Source organism: Moschus berezovskii, chromosome 27 (assembly GCF_049115385.1).
Source record: "Moschus berezovskii isolate FMDL1 chromosome 27, NW_MosBer_1.0, whole genome shotgun sequence".
Lineage (NCBI taxonomy): Eukaryota > Metazoa > Chordata > Mammalia > Artiodactyla > Moschidae > Moschus > Moschus berezovskii.
In genome coordinates this window covers 3,800,479-3,822,057 of record NC_142486.1, presented here as the reverse complement: position 1 = coordinate 3,822,057, position 21,579 = coordinate 3,800,479, and the positions used below count along the sequence as shown (strand labels likewise).

The 21,579-nt window shown below is 43.4% G+C and overlaps 1 protein-coding gene and 1 long non-coding RNA gene across 3 annotated transcripts in view; one reads left to right on the top strand and one right to left on the bottom strand.

Annotated features, from left to right (window-relative positions):
- The window catches only part of LOC148773609 (uncharacterized), a 13,710-nt gene extending 6,451 nt beyond the window's left edge, over window positions 1–7,259 (top strand). The window contains exon 4 of the long non-coding RNA XR_016036554.1: window positions 186–7,259. This is a non-coding gene — a long non-coding RNA (uncharacterized LOC148773609). The remainder of the gene's footprint in view (window positions 1–185) is intronic.
- The window catches only part of ZNF12 (zinc finger protein 12), a 26,008-nt gene extending 4,429 nt beyond the window's left edge, over window positions 1–21,579 (bottom strand). The window contains exons 1-5 of one of the 2 annotated variants that reach the window (XM_055410341.2): window positions 21,096–21,579; window positions 20,061–20,125; window positions 15,340–15,466; window positions 14,790–14,885; window positions 8,540–12,649 (exon numbers count right to left, since the gene is read on the bottom strand). In XM_055410341.2, coding sequence (XP_055266316.1) covers window positions 10,797–12,649; window positions 14,790–14,885; window positions 15,340–15,466; window positions 20,061–20,075 — 2,091 coding nt within the window. In that variant the 5' untranslated portion in view covers window positions 20,076–20,125; window positions 21,096–21,579 and the 3' untranslated portion in view covers window positions 8,540–10,796. Of the gene's footprint in view, window positions 1–8,539; window positions 12,650–14,789; window positions 14,886–15,339; window positions 15,467–20,060; window positions 20,126–21,095 lie in introns of those variants that run through there. The other variant, XM_088832803.1, reaches the window with a different exon arrangement.

Below are 21,579 nucleotides of genomic sequence, written 5' to 3'. Positions count from 1 at the left end.
CCAATATAGAAGATGTTTTCTATTTTTCCTTTTTCTGATCAAAATAGAAAATATATGCTCAGGATTTCATCCTAGGAGCTTGGGACTAAAAAATGAGAATCACTGATGTAATAAATTATATTTACATAAGAAATGTGTTAGTTTTTTTCAAGTACAACTAACTTTTCTTATTTATGACCTTACAGACAAAGGCTGCTCAGTCGTGTCTGGCTCTTTGCAACCCCACTGACTGTAGCCTGCCAGGCTCCTCTGTCCATGGGATTCTCCAGGCAAGAATTCTGGAGTGGGTTGCTATAACCTTCTCCAGAGGATCTTCCCAACCCAGGGACTGAACCCTGATCTCCTGCATTGCAGACAGATTCTTTACCATTTGAGCTACAGGAAAGTGCTAAATCTCATCCCACCATCCCTGGGTGGACAGAATGATCTCTGTTTGCTTCCAAGGCAAACCATTCAGTATCACATTAATCCAAGTCTATGCCCCAACCAATAATGCTGAAGAAGCTGAAGTTGAATGGTTCTATGAAGACCTCCAAGACCTTTTAGAACTAAAACCCAAAAAAGATGTCCTTTTCATTATAGGGGACTGGAATGCAAAAGTAGGAAGTCAAGAGATACCTGGAATAACAGGCAAATTTGGCTTTGGAATACAGAATGAAGCAGGGCAAAGGGTAACACAGTTTTGTGAAGAGAACACACTGGTCATAGCAAACACCCTCTTCCAAAAACACAAGAGAAGACTACACATCACCAGATGGTGAATACCAAAATCAGATTGATTATATTCTTAGCAGCCAAAGATGAAGATCTATACAGTCAGCAAAAACAAGACTGGGAGTTGACCGTGGCTCAAATCATGAACTCCTTATTGCCAAATTCAGACTTAAATTGAAGAAAGTAGGGAAAACCACTGGACCATTCAGGTATGACACAAATCAAATCCCTTATGATTATACAGTGGAAGTGACGAATAGATTCAAGGGATTAGATCTGATAGAGTGCCTGATGAACTATGGATGGAGGTTCATGACAGTGTACAGGAGACAGGGATCAAGACCATCCCCAAGAAAAAGAGATGCAAAAAGGCAAAATTATTGTCTGAGAAGGCCTTACAAATAGCTGAGAAAAGAGAAGCAAAAGGCAAAGGAGAAAAAGAAAGATATACCCGTTTGAATGCAGAGCTCCAAAGAATAGCAAGGAGAGGTAAGAAAGCCTTCCTCAGTGATCAGTGCAAAGAAATAAGAGAAAAAATTAGAACAGAAAAGACTAGAGGTCTCTTCAAGAAAATTAGATATCAAGGGAACATTTCATGCAAAGATGGGCACAATAAAAGACAGAAATTGTATGGACCTAAAAGAAACAGAAGATGTTAAGAGGTGCAAGACTACACAGAACTATACAAAAAAGATCTTCATGATCCAGATAACCACAGTGGTATGATCATTCACCTAGAGTCAGACATCCTGGAATGCGAAGTGGGCCTGAGGAAGCATCACTATGAAAAAACTAGTGGAGGGGGTGGAATTGCAGTCGGGCTATTTCAAATCCTAAAAGATGATGCTGTGAAAGTGCTGCACTCAATATGCCAGCAAATTTGGAAACTCAGCAGTGGCCATAGGACTGGAAAAGGTCAATTTTCATTCCAATCCCAAAGAAAGGCAATGCCAAAGAATGCTCAAACTACCATAAAATTGCACTCATCTCACACGCTAGTAAACTAATGCTCAAAATGCTCCAAGCCAGGCATCAACAATATGTGAACTGTGAACTTCCAGATGTTCAATCTGGATTTGGAAAAAGCAGAGGAACCAGATATCAAATTGCAAACATCCATTGGATTATCAAAAAAGCAAGAGAGTTCCAGAAAAACATCTGCTTTATTGACTACACCAAAGCCTTTGACTGTGTGGATCACAACAAACTGGAATATTCTTGAAGAGATGGGAATACTAGAGCACCTGACCTGCCTCCTGAGAAATCTTTATGCAGGTCAAGAAGCAACAATTAGAATTGGATATGGAACAACAGACTGGTTAGAAATCAGGAAAGGAGTAAGTCAAGGCTGTATATTGTCATCCTGCTTATTTAACTTATATGCAGAGTACACCGTGTGAAATGCTGGGCTGGATGAAGCCCAAGCTGGAATCAAGATTGCCTGGAGAAATAGCAATAACCTCAGATACGCAGATGACACCACCCTTATGGCAGAAAGCGAAGAAGAACTAAAGAGCCTCTTGATGAAAGTGAAAGAGGAGAGTGAAAAAGTTGGGTTAAAACTCAACATTAGGAAAACTAAGATCATGGCATCCGGTCCCATTACTTCATGGCAAATAGATGGGGAAACAGTGTGAGACTTTAATTTTGGGGGCTCCAAAATCACTGCAGATGGTGACTGCAGCCATGAAATTAAATTACACTTGCTCCTTGAAGAAAAGCTATGACCAACCTAGACAGCATATTAAAGCAGAGACATTTCTTTTCCAACAAAAGTTCATCTAGTCAAAGCTATTGTTTTTTCAGTAGTCATGTATGGATGTGAGAATTGGACTATAAAAAATGCTGAATGCCAAAGAATTGATGCTTTTGAACTGTGGTGTTGGAGAAGACTCTTGAGGGTCCCTTGGACTGCAAGGAGATCCAACCAATCAATCCTAAAGGAAATCAGTCCTGAATATTCATTGGAAGGACTAATGCTGAAGCTGAAACTCCCATCCTTTGGCCACCTGATGCGAAAAACTGACTCATTTGAAAATACCCTGATGCTGGGAGAGATTGAGGGCAGGAGGAGAAGGGAACAAAGAGCATGAGATGGTTGGATGGCATCACTGACTCTATGGACATGAGTTTGAGTAAGCTCCGGGAGTTGGTGATGGACAGGGAAGCCTGGCATGATGAAAATGTTTCAGATAAGAACTCTGATGAAATTAATACATGTGGGAAGTTGCTTCTTGGTAATAATCAAGAGGATACTCATCCTGGGAAGCATCTGACAACCATAACCAAGATGGGATACCCCTGAGTCATAACGAGGACCCTTGTGAGCAACAAGATTCAGCCTTTGGGACCACCTGTGGAAGGTCATGAACGCAGAGCAGCCACCTCCAGTGAGGCAGCCACCATTTCACCACAGAAGACTCAAACAGAAGAGAGGACCCAGGATTATGAGGAACAGGGAGGGGCAAGATACCAGTGACAAGTCAGCTCTCAAAATCCAGCAGGAAATGCACAAGGGAGAATCACTCTGAAGTTAATGAGCATGAGACATCAACCCTCTTTCAACATCAGGAAACTAATGTAGAGAAAACCCATGAATCTCATGGAAATGAGAATAATTTCAGCAAGAAAAGTCACAAGAGAGAAAATATTTGAATGTAGTCACTGCAAGAAATCTTTTTACCAGGAGTCCCACCTCACTGAACATCAGAAGACACACACAAGAAGAGGAGCCATGTGACAATAACAAATGTGGGAAAACCGTCCAGAAAGCACAAGACACCATCCAGTAAAGATGCGGGAAAGAAAACCTGGGAATGTGACAAAGTCCCTGGGAAGTCAGCCATTACCGACCAGCAAAAGAAGCTTCACGTATGTGATGAGTGCAAGAAATCCATCAGATCTCAGTCCTAAAGCTAAGCCAGAGTACTCACATATGAGAGAAGCCCTACCAGTGTAAGGATTGTGGGAAATCCTACACAAAATCAAGCTTCAACCATCACCAGAGAAGTCCCACAAGGGAGAAAACAGGAATGTAAGGATTGTGGGAAATCTGTGTGAAATCAAATCAACAAAACATCAGAAGATGCATACAGGGGAGAAACCTTTCAAATGCAATGACGTGGGAAAACTTACAGAGGTCACAATTTGCTGATTACCAGAGAACACACACAGGGGAGAAGCCCTGCAAATGTGATGAATGTGGAAAATCCTTCTATTCTGTGTAAGTCAGCATTGTACCTCCATCAGGGGAAACATACAGAGAAGAAACCCTATAAATGTACTGAATGTGGGACATCCTTCTGCTCTTAAGTCAGCCCTAATGATTCATCAAATTTCTCATACAGGAAAGTAACCCTATGACTAATGAATGTGAAAAAACCTTCTGTGTGAAGTCTAATCTCACTATACATCATAAAATTCAGGGTTGAAACCATATGAATGTAACGACTGTGGCAAATCCTTCTCTATGAATTTGATCCTTACTGTCCATCAAAGAACAAAGACCGAGGAGAGACCCCATGGGTGCAGTGAATGTGAGAAATCCTTCTACAAAAAGTCAGACCTCACAAAACATCAGAAAATTCACTCAGGGTTGAAACCACACAAATGTAATGAATGTGGGAAAGCCTTCTATATGAAGTCAACCCTCATTATACACCAGAGGACTTAGACTGGGGAGAAATCCTTTAAATGCAATGAATGCGAGAAGTCATTCTATGTGAAGTTGCTTCTTAATATTCATCAGAGAAATCATATAGGAAAGAAATTCCATATGTATAAAGTATGTGGGAAAGCCTTCTCCATGAAGTTAAGCCTAACTGGTTTATCAGAGGACACACTCAGAAGAGAAATACTTCAAATGTAATAAATGTGAGAAGTCAACCCTCAGTACCAGAGAATACACATGGGAGAAACCTTAAAAGGGTAAAGAATGTAGTAAAATTTTCTTTCAGAAATCACACCATCAGTGAACACACTCGGGGAGAAATCTTATCCATGTAAAGAATGTGGGAAAAATTTCCTCCAGAAATCACATCTCATTGAACATCAGAGAACACACACTGGAGAGAAACCCCATGGGTATAGTAAATGTGTAAAATCTTTGTTTTAAGTCCACCCTAACTGGGGAAACAGTGGAAACAGTGTCAGACTTTATTTTGGGGGGCTCCAAAATCACTGCGGATGCTGATTGCAGCCATGAAATTAAAAGACGCTTACTCCTTGGAAGGAAAGTTATGACCAACCTAGATAGCATATTAAAAAGCAGAGACATTAGTTTGCCAACCAAGGTCCGTCTAGTCAAGGCTGTGGTTTTTCCAGTGGTCATGTATGGATGTGAGAGTTGGACTGTGAAGAAAGCTGATCGCCGAAGAACTGATGCTTTTGAACTGTGGTGCTGGAGAAGACTCTTGAGAGTCCCTTGGACTGCAAGGAGATCCAACCAGTCCATTCTAAAGGAGATCAATCCTGGGTGTTCGTTGGAAGGACTGATGCTAAAGCTGAAACTCTAATACTTTGGCCACCTCATGTGACGAGTTGACTCACTGGAAAAGACTCTGATGCTGGGAGGGACTGGGGGCGGGAGGAGAAGGGGACGACAGAGAATGAGATGGCTGGATGGCATCACCGACTCAATGGACATGAGTTTGAGTGAACTCTGGGATTTGGTGATGGACAGGGAGGCCTGGTGTGCTGTGATTCATGAGGTCGCAAAGAGTCGGACACGACTGAGCAACTGAACTGAACTATGCATCAGAGGATGCACACAGAAGAGAAGACTTATAAATGTAGTGAATGTGAGAAATCTTTCTGCATGAAATCATACCTCACTGTGCATCAGAGAACTCACACAGGGAAGAACCCCTTCAAATGTAATGAATGTGGGAATAGGTTTTATGTGAAGTCAAGCCTCATTAATCATCAGAGAATCTACACAAGAGAGAAGCCCAAAGAATGTAAGAGATGCGGGAAGCCCTTCTGTATGAAGTCAACCCTCACAGTACACCAGCAACCACCACAGGGGAGAAGCCTTATGAATATAACAAATATGGGAAATCCTTCTGCAAGAAGTCAACTCTAAATATGAAGTGATTGATACACAAGAGATACCCTGAATGGCAGCAGATGTGAAAAATCTTCCTGTGTAGTCATATGTATCATATACCTTTGAGAATTCATGGGAGAAAACTTGAGCTCATGTACATCAGAGAGCTCATTAGGAGGGAGGGTTTCCAAGAATGTTATTTGTGGAGAAGGGGTGGAAGCAAGGTTTCTTTGATTTTACCTTTTTATGAATTTTTAAACTTTGAACAAATGAGTGATTTACATATTCAAAAGTAAAAAGATTCTGAAATCGAAATCAACATCAAATTGGCAACTTGACCAAACAAAAAAGTAATTCTTTGAAGAAACTTTGCACTCTATGTTATGATTATACATCCTCAATGGAAAGTGTTTAAGGACAAAAATGTCAACCAAAAATTATAAAATCACTCATCAGTTTTCTTCCTGATAATATTGCTGTTTATTTGAATCTATTTTCTGTACATTGTAGAGAAAGCTAAAAGAAGTAAAAGCTACTAGGAGTCAAAACTTCTAGTTTAAGAGATAAGACAACCATAGAAATCAAAGAATTCATGTGACCTCCCTATGATGATAAATATGAATCAAAAAATATTATTCATTTTAAAAAATTACATATTTCATACCTCTGTCCACTGAGTAACACCCCCCAGAGTGGTGAGCAAAGTCAGTTCCCAACATTGGCCCCTACAAGGAACCAGGACTCCTTGGAGAAAGAGCTGAGTCTATGTCACACCAGTGTGTGCAAGGTGAGCCTGGGCCTCCTTGGTCGAAAAGGAAGCACTCATCAATGGGAATGTGTCAGAGGTCAAATGCGAGTCAAACATGAGGCAATGTGACAGCACTCCCCTAGTTTTGCAGGCTGGCTCTGTGTTGGGTACGCCTTTAGTGCTTGACCAGGCTGGTTCCACTCTGCCTTAGTCTTCACTTCCAGCTTACAGAGTTGCTAGGTGAGTGCATAGGGACTTTCCATATCTTTTCTGAGTCATGTCCCACCCTGCGCACATACAATGTGCACATGGAAGCTTTTAAAAGCTCTTATCCCGACACACAAGTCAGTTTTCCAACCTCTTCCTTCCCCAGCTTCTCCGTATGTCTGCTGCTCACCTTGACTGTTATCCTGCCCCAGGTTGCTGCCCCCAGTACTTGTGCCTTTAAATGCCTTTGGCACCAACCCTCTGGGAAGACTGCTCTGAGCTCAGGAGACAACAAAGGGAAGCCCTGCTCCCATCTTACAGACAGTGGCCAATAGGTGAGATGCACAGCCCAGTTCTATGGGAATGAAGTCTGATTCTTGCCTGCCCCAGCACCCTGTACCTGGAGCACCAGTTGTCACCCATTGGCTGCTAACCTGAGGTGTGGGGGGATACTGGCTGGGCAGCTCTGCCAGAAAAGGCACAGGTATCATTTAGGTGACTGAGCCATAAAATTCTGGTTAAAACTGAACAGAATAAAACATTACTGAGGATTGTAAGTGTGTGTCTTTAATTTTCCTGTGTGTATCTCTTCAGTATTTCTGGAGGAGTCCTGGGCACAATGTTAACCGTACTATTCAGCTCAGAACATATATTATCAGTGTTGGTTTCTGTGTGGACCCCATTCTTTCTTCATGCCAAACCCCAGTTCCATCCCTTCCCCCACAGGCACTCATTGATAAAGGTAGGATCTTTAGCACTCACCATTGTACTGTAAGGGTGTGTGTAACTTTAATTGATAAAAGCATTGTTTACTTGTATGAAATCTCATTCCATTCATTTTTTCCATTCATATCTAAAAGTGCTAATTGGATGTGCTACATGCAAGTACAACACACACTTCTGACTGTTTGACACCACCCCGATGCATGATCCACCTTTTACCCACCTCTTCTAGTGACGGTCACCTAGGATTCCTTAAAATCTTGCTGTGGTGAAACTCCCTGTATACACATTCTCTTGTGTATAGAACTTCTCAGGGGTTTATAAACACAGGGACTACTGCACAATAGAGCATTAAATTTAAAAGTATGTCCAGGTCAGTATCATTTTACACACTTCTGCAGGATACAAACATTACCAGTAAGCAGGATAGAAACATTACCAGTCACTGCAGTGGAATAAAGAGAGGGTCACTCCATGGCCTCGGAATATTGCCTAGGTGTTAACAATGGTCTTCATTTTGACCTGTTTGAGAGGCCAACCAATGAACCACCATTTCACTAACACTAGGATGACTGGGGCTGGGGGCGGAGGTTGAGAACCTTGGAGAATCTCTCACCTGTAGGTGCTGGGAGGGGTCAACCCCTGGCTTAGCCCCTGGAAATCCACTGGGAGTTCCTAATCTGCTCATGCTCCACAGGACGAAGTCACTGTGCATATAAAGAGCAAGCATTTGCGCTCTGCCCCAATTCCACATTCACTCCTTGCTGCTGGATGGGTGAGTGGGCCATCTCCCATGGTGCCTTCTTTCACGAATGCAGGTCTTTCCAGGAATAGTTAGAAACTTTTCAAATATTGCATTCCATCCATCAAATATAAGACAAACCATTATTTTAAGTACCTCTGAGGAAGAAAAAACACCAGTTAAATTAGAATGTATTACACTATCTCAGAGATGTAATAGTATGAAAACACTGCTGTCTCTGAAACAATAGAGAAATTCCACAACCGTATTACTGAAGAGGCAGTTGAGGGCCACATACACGTGTATAGGGCCCTTTGGTGTCAGGCACTTCATAACAGAAAAAGAACATGGTAAATCATAAGTTTTCCAAATATTTTACTTAAAATGCATACTGGGTACTTAAGCTACTTCCCATTAATGTGGGAAACCTTCAGCAAGTATACTATGAATATATAGTTCCTATGTAAAACTATACACTGTAACCAGAATCTTAGTACCTGTTATATAGCAGACCCAAGATCATCTAGACAAATCTGATGGAAAAGTGATGAGCAACAAAAACGGGAGCCATGAGTGACAGAAACACATGAGAAACATAGCATCTCATCTCCGCAGAAAGGGGTGAATGACTCAAATAATACAGGCTATCAGGCTAATCACTGGAAAAGAAACAAAAGCGAGTCCTTACCTTACACCATATATCATCAACAACACGGTAGCAATGACCCATGAATAGCAAATTAACCTAAACAAAATTTATGTCATGCATTACGGAAAGAAAGATACCCCTGACATCCTATCAGGCTCCAAAAGTTCTTAGGTTAGTAATGTAAAAATTAAGGAAAACATACACATTGAATTGTTTCAAGTTTTCAAATACTCAAAATATTTGAGTGTAATATTTACACCAAAATTTACAGAAAATAAGATCATCTCTATATCAACACCTCAAAAAAAGTGATTTGCCTAAAGCCCACTTCTCAATTGCATAACTCCTACAAGCTCTATATCTTTAGTTATCACTAGAAGCAACCTAAATCAATCTACAATTCAGTTTTTCACAAAAGAAACAGTCCAGAGACAGAGTGGCTACACGGCTGGCTGGTTCAGTAGCTCAAGAGCATCATCCAGGTCCCAGGTTCTTCCAGTCTTTCTGCTCTGCCATGCACAAATTAACCATTGTTGAAAGACACAGTCAGGCAAGGAAACGTTGAACAGGATCCCACTTCACCTGACATGATTCCTTGAAGCATTGAAGAAAACTTTTCCAGAAATAACCTGCTCAAGATATTTCCTTTACCTGTCTAGAATGGGGTCCTCTGAATAGTCTAAACCAATTACTGGCAATGCAAAAGGGATTATCATTATTGGTTGAAACTAATCAGGATTTATCCCCTGTTCCATCAAGAGGAATGGATACCCAGACTCAGGCAGCCAAAAACAAGGAATGAGTGACTAGGTTGGTCACTCAGCAACACCAGCTACAACCCGTATGAACCTGCTCTCAATCCATTCAGTAAGGAACAAACCATGGTGCTTAAAAACACCACTGTATCAAATAAAAATACAGTTAATTTCTAGGTTATATAGTACATGTGCTCTGCACACTTACACTTAAAAAGGCATCTAAATAAAAAAGTGAAAAAAATAGATTAAAATGAGACTATTTTAAGTACATTTTTTAAACCATACTGATTGTAATGAGTCCTACAGCTGTCCCTTACTACAGAGACTTGTGGCATTAACCATTTAAAATTATCTATGCAATTTTCTACTTTATGCACAGATTTTTATCTCTTGCTGATTCAGATACAGTTAAAACACTTAAAAACATTGATTTCCTTATGGAAGACTTAATTCATTAACAATGATAAAATCCATTTGTAAATGCCAGGGAAAAGCACAAAGAGAAGTATACTTCATATCTTTCAAATATTAGTTAGTTATCTATACATATTTAGATGCTAGCATAGTGGTGCTATTTAAAATACTTTAGAAGTTATTCTAACAAGGATACAATGCCTTTTCAAACATGATTCAAGCCGAACATACAACTCCTGTAATGCAGCATCCTAAAAAGCAAACAGAAACACCCAAACACCTTCAAGAGCATGAGTCCTGCACCGTCAGGATCCATTCATGTGTGAGCTTAATGTTGCCACACTGCCATCTTAATTAGCTACCCAACCGATTTTACAGCTTCTATGTACATAAGGAGCATGTTTATTAAAAACAGACATCCTCTGTGGTTTCTTTCTTTTTTACAAAAGATTGACATTTTATCAGAAACATAAATTTTAGTTTCATAATTTCCAACAATGTTTTCCACATTCCTTGAGAGAGATCCCCTTGGTCTGAATTCCCTGATATGTAAAAGTTTGAATTCGTAGTGAAACTATGTCCAATTTAAATACTGATAGATTTTTACTCCTGTCAGCATGTCATGTGGCCTAATTACAGCTGTGGTTTCCAACCTGCAAACTTTCAGGTTCCAAGTCTGACAAATACTCACAGGTTTGTTCACACCCACCTGTGTGAACTTTCCAACTCGGGATAGTAGGAGTTCCTTATACATTATATGGAGAGGGTTTTGTGACGTTATAAGAGATCTGACTTCAGAGAAGCCTTCCCACATCAAGTACATTCATGTTCCCTCTCCTGTGAATTCTCTGATGGCTGTTGAAGGCTGATTTGTGGTAGAATTTTTTCCCACATTCGGTACATTCATATGGCTTCTCTCCTGAGTGAGTTCTGTAATGTACAGTGAGGTATGACATCCGAGAGAAGGCTTTTCCACATTCGTTACATTCAAAAGGTTTCTCTCCTGAATGAATTCGATGATGTATAGTGAGATATGACATCTGAGAGAAGAATTTGCCACACTCGTAACACTCATAGGCTTTCTCTCCTGTGTGTGTCCTCTGGTGTCTGTTAAGGGCTGAATTCTGGCAGAAGGTTTTCCCACATTCATTACATTCGTAGGGCTTCTCTCCTGAATGAATTCTGTGATGTATTGTGAGGTATGACATCTGCGAGAAGAACTTCCCACATATGTAACATTCATAGGGCTTCTCTCCTTTATGTATCCTCCGGTGTCTACAAAGGGCGGAATTCTGGTAGAAGGTCTTCCCACATTCGTTACATTCGTAGGGCTTCACTCCTGAGTGAGTTCTGTGATGTATGGTGAGGTACGACAACTGGGAGAATAACTTTCCACACTCATTGCACTCATAGGGCTTCTCTCCTGTGTGGACTCTCTGGTGTCTCATGAGGGCTGAGTTCAGGTAGAAGGTTTTCCCACACTCGTTACATTCATAGGGCTTCTCTCCTGAATGAGTTCTGTAATGCACAGTGAGATATGATAGCCGAGAGAAGAACTTCCCACACTCATTGCACTCATAGGGCTTCTCTCCCGTGTGTGTCCTCTGGTGTGTGGTGAGGGTAGACTTGCGGCAGAAGCACTTCCCACACTCGTTGCACTTGTAGAGTTTCACGCCTGTGTGAATTTTCTGGTGGTCATTAAGGGCTGACTTCTGGGAGAAGGTTTTTCCACAGTCATGACAAACGTAGGGTCTCTCTCCTGAATGTGTTCTCTGGTGCTGTGTGAGGTGTGTCTTCTGGCAAAAGGCTTTTCCACAGTAGCTACATTCATAGGGCTTCTCTCCTGAGTGAGTTCTCTGGTGTTGAATGAGGTGTAACTTCTGGTAGAAGGTTTTCCCGCATTCAGTACATTCATAGGGCTTCTCCCCTGTGTGTGTTCGCTGATGGACAGTGAGGGTGCCCTTCTGGCAGAAGGATTTCCCACACTGATTACATTCATAAGGTTTCTCTCCTGTATGAGTCCTCTGGTGGATAATAAACTTGGACTTTTTACAGAAGGATTTCCCACATGCGTTGCACTCATAGGGTTTCATTTCCAAATGAGTCGTCGGGTGCACACTGAGGTTTGACATTTGGAGAAAGGCTATTTCAGATTCGTTCCACTTGTAGGGCTTCTCCTCTATATGGTTAACAAACACTGTATCTTTCTGAAAGGCTTTCTGGCATTCGATATATTCAAAGGGTTTCTCCAAAATGTGAATGTTCTGATAAATACTTTCTCCATTTAGAGCATAAGCCTCTCTGTTTTGGTTAAATTCATAAGGTTTATCTCCGAGATGAGTTTTTTCAAGCTTCACATGGAGAAGTGATCTCCCACAAGCACTACATTCATCAGGTTTCATTCTTGCATAGCTGCCATCACTACTAATATATTCTGAAATAGACTTTAAACTTTTTTCACATAAGTCACACTGATAGGATATTTTTCTTGAAGGAACAGGGCTTGTTTCCACATTACAAGTCTTACCAAGACCACTGCCACTCCTTTCAGGCAGGGTTTTGTTGTTAATGCATTCAGTTTGCCTTGAATGTTTGTCTTCATTTTCCTGGCTTCCCTCCATCAGATCATGAACTTTCCAGACTTCTTCTAAAAAGAGGCAAGATTAACCAATTTTTATGCAACTTCCTAGGTAAGAAATGTGACTTGTACACAAGCATTTCATTGTGGCACAGGTGCTAGCTTCTTGGACAGGTGAAAACCATTCCAAGTGTATTTTTCCCCCTTATTATTTTGGTTTGGAATAAACTTGCACATGCACACACACACAAGCTCCACGATCTCCAGTGGTGAAGAAAGCTGATAAAAACAAGTGGTAAAGAATCCACCTGCAGTGCAGGAGATACAGGTCTGATCCCTGGGTCAGGAAGATCCCTTGGAGGAGGAAATGGCAACCCACTCCAGTACACTTACCTGGGAAATCCCATGGACAGAGGAGCCTGGCAGGCTACAGTCCATGGGATTGCAGAGTCAGACATGACTGAGTACATGCACACATTAATATTTCAAAATTTTGTTCAAAACTGGGTACAGAAGGTAAAATAAAAATGTAGAACAATGATCTGAAGACAGAGGATGCTGGATAAATGCCTGATTCTTGGATATGAAAGGGCTCACAGCAAACAGGTCAACTGATGGGGCAGCAATTAGCTGCTGCATAAGGATCAGGGGACTGTGCAAGAGGCAGGTCTCCACTTCACACTAAGTTGCTTCATATCACGTGGAGACACAGAGCACAGTCTAAGGTGCTACCACCTACATTGAGATGGTCTGGTACCAACTATGCCCCAGTTTATACTCAATTGCAAGTCTCTGCTCCTGTTGTTTTACTAAAATTGCCTGACTTCCAGCCTTTGATCTACTCAAAATCTATCTTTCCTGAAACAAAAACCTGAGAAAAGATAGGTTTCCTCAGAATCTATCAAAACTTGAGGAGGGTGGGTGGAGAAGCCCAAGAAAAAAACACAGTCAACAGACTTCTTGATCAGACCTAGATTTTTTTTCTAAAGCATCACCTTGAGATGGAGTCAAAGTCAAGGGAAGGAAGAGACTGGTATGTTGATTAGAGCTGAAAGGGAAAACTTTAAGGAGGGGCGGAATATTTGAGTTCAGACTTAAAGAATGTGTAATCTGGACAAATAACCCAAACCTCAGTGAAACAGAAGAGACCTTTAGAAGTGTGGACCAAATAAAGTTTAGCCAGAGTTTCAGGAAACAATACAAAATTAAAATTTCTGGGCAACATAGGGAAAATATTGTATGATTCTGAAAGGAAGAGGAATTTAAACTGCCTTTAGGAATCAACAGGGAATGGCTGTAGGCTCATCCTGTGAGACTAGTGATAAGATGGATTCAAAAGTCAGGGAAACATATCTTGCAAATCCAATGAGAATGTAGGAGTGCCCACAGCTCTCTCAGGAAACACTGAACCAGGAACAGGTAGACAGACTAGCATGAAACACATAAAAGCCTTAAATACCTGAGATAGGAGGATCTTCTGAAGAACTTGGGGAATAACCCACCAGAGAGTGAGGCAGACCCTTTAGGGATGTTTCTGGAGGGTGCAGGGTGCGGGTGGTAAATGAATCAGAACTCATTTCTCTGTCTCCTACTTGACTGAGTACCTGCTCAGACACGACATGATTCAAGATACTACTGACAGAACAGAAAGTAAGAGACAAGATGAAAGTGAGCATCTGGCGGAATACGGAGACCCTGTGATGCTATCACCAAACTCCAGCAGGAATGACCAGTGCCCGTGATCAGGACAGCACAGGTGAACTGAGTTCACTGGTTTATGCGTAGGATGGGAGTGTGAACTGTGACCTCAAAGAAAGAGAAGTGAGAAGTGAAGCCAGGGACAGAAACAAGCCTGAGGCATTTCATGGGACAGAAGAAAGAAGGAAACTAATGAGAACGTGGAGAGTCAGGAGTTATTCTCTAATGACAGACGATATATATGCCTGCCAACAAAACGCCATAAGAAGTTCTGAGGTTTAAGAGGAGGAAGGAAGCAAGCAGATTTTGATTCAGAGCAGAAGCCAGAGTGGGAAGCTCTACCAACACAAGCTGCTGTGGGGAAGGAAAAAGCCTTAGAGAGCGAGATTCGAGTTGCCGGAGTGCAAGAACAACTCTCTTCAGTCACTTCTCAGGTTTGGCACCATTAAAAACCTCCAGGGAAAAACACTCTTGAGTGACCACCCTCCTTACTGCCACCCCCCTCACACACCTGGGCGACTCGGAAGCAGGAATTCTCCTTCCACCACCCACGGCTCTTCTCCTTGCTCCAATTTGGTGATGACTTCCGGTTTGATAATGTGACACCCTGTTAACAGATACAAGAGAGAACTTGAACTTGGCTGCTGGGCTTCCAGATTTGTTATGTAAGCAAAAGCCTGGCTTACGAGCTACAGGACAGAAGTGCCATTGGTGCTGTACCAGAATCAGAACCTACCTGGAGGTAGAGACCACATGCCCTACGTGGTACCCCAGATGATTTCAGCTGTTCTATCAAGTTCAAAGTGAAAGTGTGTGTGTCTGTATGTGTGTATGCTCGGTCAGCTGACTCTAGGCAACCCATGGACTGCAGACTGCCAGGTTCCTCTGTCCATGGGATTTTCCAAGCAAGAATACCACAGTGGGTTTCCATTTCCTACTCCAGAGGATCTTCCCAAACCAATTCAGTTTTGTAAGATCACCACTGTGCCGCCTGGGAAGCCCACAAGTTCAAAGTTAAAATCAGTAAGTTAGAGAGAAATCTAGTTTATCTCTCTCCTCACCCACAGATATGAGGTGGCTGTAGTTCTCCAGCATCACGTCCCTGTAGGTTGTCTTCTGCTCAGGGTCTAGGTGCTGCCACTCCTCCTGTGTGAAGTCCACGGCCACGTCCCTGAATGACACTGATCCCTGTAATGGCACCGTAGTGGGGACTGGGTGACATGCAGCAGATACACGGGGACAAGAGCTCACCCAGCTCCCTGGTCAAGTTTACACTGTGTACCTTTTCTATGTTATGGGCTTTATGGGAGGAAAATAAATATAATACATTGCCATGAGTTTGCTCAATGTACAGGAAAAAAAGAAAATACAGTCTTACACTGTGAGCCAGCAACGGTCCTGAGGATGAGACCAGCAGACAGAGCCTGTGCCATTGAGGAGCACAGGCCTGAGGGCAGTGTGCAAACCCAAGAGGCACTGCGCTCCTTCATTTTGCTTCCAGAACATTCATAATGTTGGATGGTTCTCCTCTGTCCTCTCCGGCTGCTCCTTCACTGGCTCCTCCTCTCCTCTGAGTCATCCTCAAGTCATCATAGGGCCCTGGGGCTCAGTTCTTTTCTTGTACCCTTTGCTTTGATAGTGATCCCATCTTGCCTCATGGCTTTAATAACCTGTGCTGTGCCATGCTGTGCTTAGTCACTCAGTTGTGGTCCAACTCTTTGCGACCCCATGGACTGTAGACTCCCAGGTTCCTCTGTCCAGGCATTAATTCCATTAATGCCAGGATTCTCCAGGCATTAATAACCTTCTACACATCAACATTTCCCAATGTTTATCACTAGCCCAAGCTTCTCTTCTGTTCCTGCCCTGAGCTCTTCCTACAGCTCACAGAAGGAACCGAGCTGTAGTATTCACCAAAGTTACCAAGGCAATGAGCAAGCCCGGCAGCACATCCCAGTTCCATATTTTACTACAGAGGTAAGCCTGCCTCGACCTGATCCTGGCCTGCTCCTGCGCTATTGGAAACAGCTTGGTTCATCCCACCCTAATGCCCAGCCGGGAACTTGGAATCCCTTCATCCCCCAACGCCTTCCAGGGAAGGAGCTCACTTACTCCCGATAAGGGGCACAGAGTGCACAACAGAACCAGAAACTGCCACACCCAGACCTGTGAGTGAGGATCTTCTGAGGAAATTCACAAACACGCACACTCACACAGTCATTACAGCTTGTTTCCTCCTATACCGTCACCTCCAGAATAAAAACAATAATGATGCCTGTCACATGATACAGATCAGTACCAAACTGGCTCTTTCATGGAAAGCACTTAACACAGTTCTTTGGACATAACATGCTTTTCAGTACCTGCTATTATTGTTGATTATCTACTGTATCTCACCACTCTGCAAATCAGAATGAATCAGAAAACACAGAAGCAAACTTAAATAACTAAACATAATGGGTCTGTTAAATTTATGCAATTGCCCAGAAAAGATTACAAAACAGTGCCAGTGTATTAAAACCAGTAAGGTTCAGGTGTTCTCAGTGGACAGAGAAGGCAATGGCAACCCACTCCTGTAGTCTTGCCTGGAAAATCCCAGGGACGGGGCAGCCTGGTGGGCTGCCATCTATGGGGTCGCAGAGCTGGACACGAACTCTGAAGTGACTTAGCAGCAGCAGCAGCAGCTCTCAACAGAACATGGAGACAGGAGTGGTTAGGAGGAGGTTAAGAAAACGACCTCGTCAGGGTCTATCAGAGACAGTGATGAACTCCTGATGTCGACTGAAAATCAAAATTCTTCATGTGGAACAATCAAAGAGGCAGAATGGCTCCTGTTTCCTGACCATAAGCTCTACATGCAGAGATGACTGGGAACCCAGACTTTGCTGGCCTGGGAAGGCTGAGGGTGCCCTGCTGCTCATGAGACACACCAGTAGAAGTAGTCACTGCCCAAGGCAGACAGAGGTATGGACAGCACTGCCCTGGTCTAGCCTGGAGAAGCCTGTCTCAGAGAGCAACAGCAAATCTTCCAGAACTCAGCCCATACTCCATCCAGACACCACCAGACATACCTGTGTCAACCCCCTGAGGACTGGGGGGTCCACACGTTCACACATTAAAAGTCTTAAGTGCAAGAGAGTGGCTGACGCAGTGTCCAGAACCGGAAGGAGAAAAAGTAAGGACCAGAAGAAAGTACGAATCCAGTGAATTCCTCCCTCCTCATCTCCACCCACCTCCTTGAAAGAAGTTATACACTCCAATATTTTGGCCACTTCATGCGATGAGTTGACTCACTGGAAAAGAGTCTGATGCTAGGAGGGATTGGGGGTGGGAGGAGACGGGGACGACAGAGAATGAGATGGCTGGATGGCATCACCGACTCGATGGACATGAGTTTGAGTGAACTCCGGGAGTTGGTGATGGACAGGGAGGCCTGGCGTGCTGTGATTCATGGGGTCGCAAAGAGTCGGACACGACTGAGCGACTGAACTGAACTGAACTGACCAAGGAGGATGCTCTTATCCACTTGTGTGGATAAGACTAGGAATCTTGTGATTTTGAGAAATTTTTGAGAAATTTTTTTAAATGAATAGTATTCAACCTCTCAAAATGAAAAAAATTAAACAATTATATGCTATTGCTTGGAAAATCAAGTAAAAAGACAAAAAAACTTGGAAAACAATGTTCACTAACATGACTCCAACTGGAAACATTTATAAATACTTAAGGCTACTCTGTTAGTCAATAAGACAAGCAAAACAAATCAGTACTGAGACAGGAAGATGGACTGTGGACATGAATAGGCCCTTCATATAAAAAGAGAAACACACCAGTCTGAAAAGACCACATACTGTACGATTCCAACTACATGACATTCTGTAAAAGACAAAAATACATTGACAGTAATAAGATGAACAGCTGTTGGGGGCTGGGGGCAAAGGGAAAGACAAACAGGAGGTGCCCAGGGTTCTTTCTGGTGGCAAAGCAGTTCTACACTGTACTTCATTGGTGGCTGCAGGTCATTCACTACACATTTGTCAAGACCTGAACACACAGAGTGACCCCTAATACAAACACAGACTCCAGGTGATAATAAGGTATCAACAATTGAGAGGATGCACCCCACAAGTGTGAGATGATCACAATGGAGGAAACCAAGAGGGACGGTTACAGGGAACTCTGTACTGTCAGCTCAATTTCCCCATAACCCTAAAACTGTTCTAAAAAGCCTATTAATTATAAAGAAGAAACATTGGTCTTCATTTCCAACTTAAAACGCCTAAAAATGCCTAACAGGTTTTTAGATTTGTGAATTTTAGTTGAAATGTATTTTACGATGTTACTAAACCTGCAGAAATATTGAAATATTTCAGAGAACTTATTCACTGTACATTTAATTTATTTTATTTATAAAAGTTATGAACTGTAGAAAGTTTTACTTGTTGGGTCAAATGCTTGTTGCTTCAAATGCTTGTTGCATTTGAAGTGCTAGTTACAAGAAAATCAAATACCTTCAATGTATAAATGCTATTAAGTTTTTAAAGGACTCTGGAGTATAAGTAAGTTTGTTTAAAGAAATTTAGTCTATTCAACCTGAATCAGCTCTGTCAAACATTAATTAAAAGCCTCATTTTAAATAAATAAATAAATAATGGTGGTGGGAGGGAGGGTTGGGAAGCTGGCTGGAGGTGGAGGTGGTGAAGTTTATAAATCTAATTAAAAATGAAGTTGCATTTCCATTTTCCAAATCCACCCATCCACCAGCGTACTGTGTCACTAGACACTATGTATGATTTTACTTTGCGACAGAAACCATTACATTTAAAAATTCATTACAGCAAGGTGAGTTAGACACATGATGGATGCAGCTTTAATTCTGCCGTATATTATTACAGTTAAAATGTAAATGATGAAAAATATTTTGTGCTTATCAGCATTTATGTGGAAATGTGTTTTACAGTGATATATGATGTTATATTTCTATTATTGTGATGAAAAAAAAAAGCAATACAAAAAGACGAAGTGTTTATTAAAACATGAAAAAATAAATAAAAAAAAAAAAAAGAAGAAACAGCTTCTAAACCTATGAAAATATTCTCAACCTCACTCATGACTGAGAAAAAACCCAAGGGCATGGACATGCACTACATACTGAGGCCCAGGACCAGCAGCAGTGGGAACTCACTGAGGCCTCCCCTTTGCCTGACTGCCATCCAGCTGGAGCCCCAAGTCCCCCTGACTTGATTCTCCCACCTATCCCCCACCACATATCACATCAAGGAAACCTTTAACACCCAAGGATAAAAGTGTTTGGGAAGAACAATGTAAGGCAAGCAATAGATGGTGTTTGTCCTTTTTTGCAATGAATGTCAAGAACTCAAGGCTTGTTCTGTGACTTTAAGAACTCTGGAGGATCCTGGAATCTACACACAGAACTTGCCAGAAACACTTGCCAGAAAACTGCTCTCTATGCTTTGTCTAACCCTATCTTTTATGTATTCCTACTTTTCCATTTTAAATTCTGAACTATCAGGCCTCCTAAAATGTTACTACAAATCAGTGAAAGTGCTAGCCGCTCTTTGGAGTCAATCCAGGCTCCTCTATCCATGGAATTCTCCAGGCAAGAACACTGAAGTGGGTTGCCATTCCCTTCTCCAGGGGATCTTCCTGACCCAAGGATTGAACCTGGGTCTCCTACATTGCAGGCAGATTCTACAATCTGAGCCAGGAGGGAAGCCTACAAAACAGAGTAGGGAGTAAATAAGTAAACAGCAAAACTCACCAGAGACTGATTCATTTTCCGCTGCTCTTGGAATAACTTGCAGGACTGTGAAAGCGGAGGCGGACCTGAAGGAGGAAACGCAGGTAGTGAAGCCACGGAGGAAGAGCTAGTGTGAATGAGCCCGGCCTAGCACGTCTCTAACTTGTCACAAACCTGCTCTTTCACTTTCCAGTAGCAATTAGAAGAACAAAGACTAAGTAGGCACCCACAGGCCTGTGACTCCCACATGATTACCGCACTGCGGGGAAAACACTTTTTCATCAGTAGATGAACATCGAATCCTATTAAAATAAACTTCCATCATTAAATATAAAATAATAAAAATAAACAGTTACAGTTTTCTTACTAACTCTGTTAAGATCAGAAAATCCATAGGATGCTCTGAGTAACGTGATACACTCAGGCGCGGTTCAGTCTTTCAATTATTTGTACAAACTTAATCGCAATGCTCAAAAAAGATCTCTTATCAAGAAACTGACAGAGCACTTGCCCTAGGAGTTTGATATTGCTAAAGATCCCATCTGCAGACCCAGTGATCTGGGACAAGTCACCGCCCTTCTCAGGCCCAATCACCTCCTCCCTCAACTGAGCCAGCGGGACAGACGCCTTGAAGACTCATCCCGCACTAACTACACGGTGCGAGTCCACCGGGCAGAACCCGCGGAGGAGGGGGGCGTGGCGTGTCAGCGGAGGCTTAGATTACAGAACCAAGTGCTGATGAGTCTTGAGACACGTGCAGGATCTCAAGAAGGCGAGAGAAAGAGGAGGGGCGTCGGGGGTGGAGAGAGGGGTGGACGCGGCACGTCCGGGCCAAGCCTGGGGCCCCCACTGCCCCAGCACACCCAGAACTCACAAGCCCCGGGGGAGCCCCATCGGAGCAGCCGGCCCTGCCCTCCAGCCCGGCCCCTCGACCCCCGCAAAGCGGTCAACCTTCTCAGTCGCTCTCTCGTGGGGTCCGGTGCGGGCTCCCCAAGCCCTGCTCTCCGAGGGGCGCAGGATCAACAGCCGCCTGGAGGCCGCAGACGCACCACCTACCTCGTCGGGACTCGCTGACCGGCCCCGGGCTCCGCAGGCTCCGGCCGGGGGCTGCTGCTCCGGCGCGCTGCTCTCCCCGAGTCCGTCCTCTCCGCCTCCCGAGGCCGCTGGGCCCGAGTAGCCAGCTCTGGGCCTACGGGACAAGCTCCCTTCAGGCCAACGTCGTTCCCGAGGCTTCACCGTGTCGTGCGCTGCAGACGGTCGGGACCGGGCCCCGCCGCTCCTTACCCGTCGCCGCCGCTCGCCCGGCCTCTCCGACCCAGCCCGAGGGCTCCGGGGCTCGAGCTCCGGGGTCTCGGCTCCAGCCTCCGCCCGGCCCGCGAAAACCTTCGCGTGCACAGCCCGCGTCGGCTGGATGCCAGCCCTGCCGGACGGCGTTCCAGCCCCGCAGGCCCCGGAATCCCCGCCCGCCGGAGGCCAGGGCCTGGGAACTAGGGCCACCGGTGACCTGGCCAGCGACAGAAAGCGACAGCGTCGGTGCGCA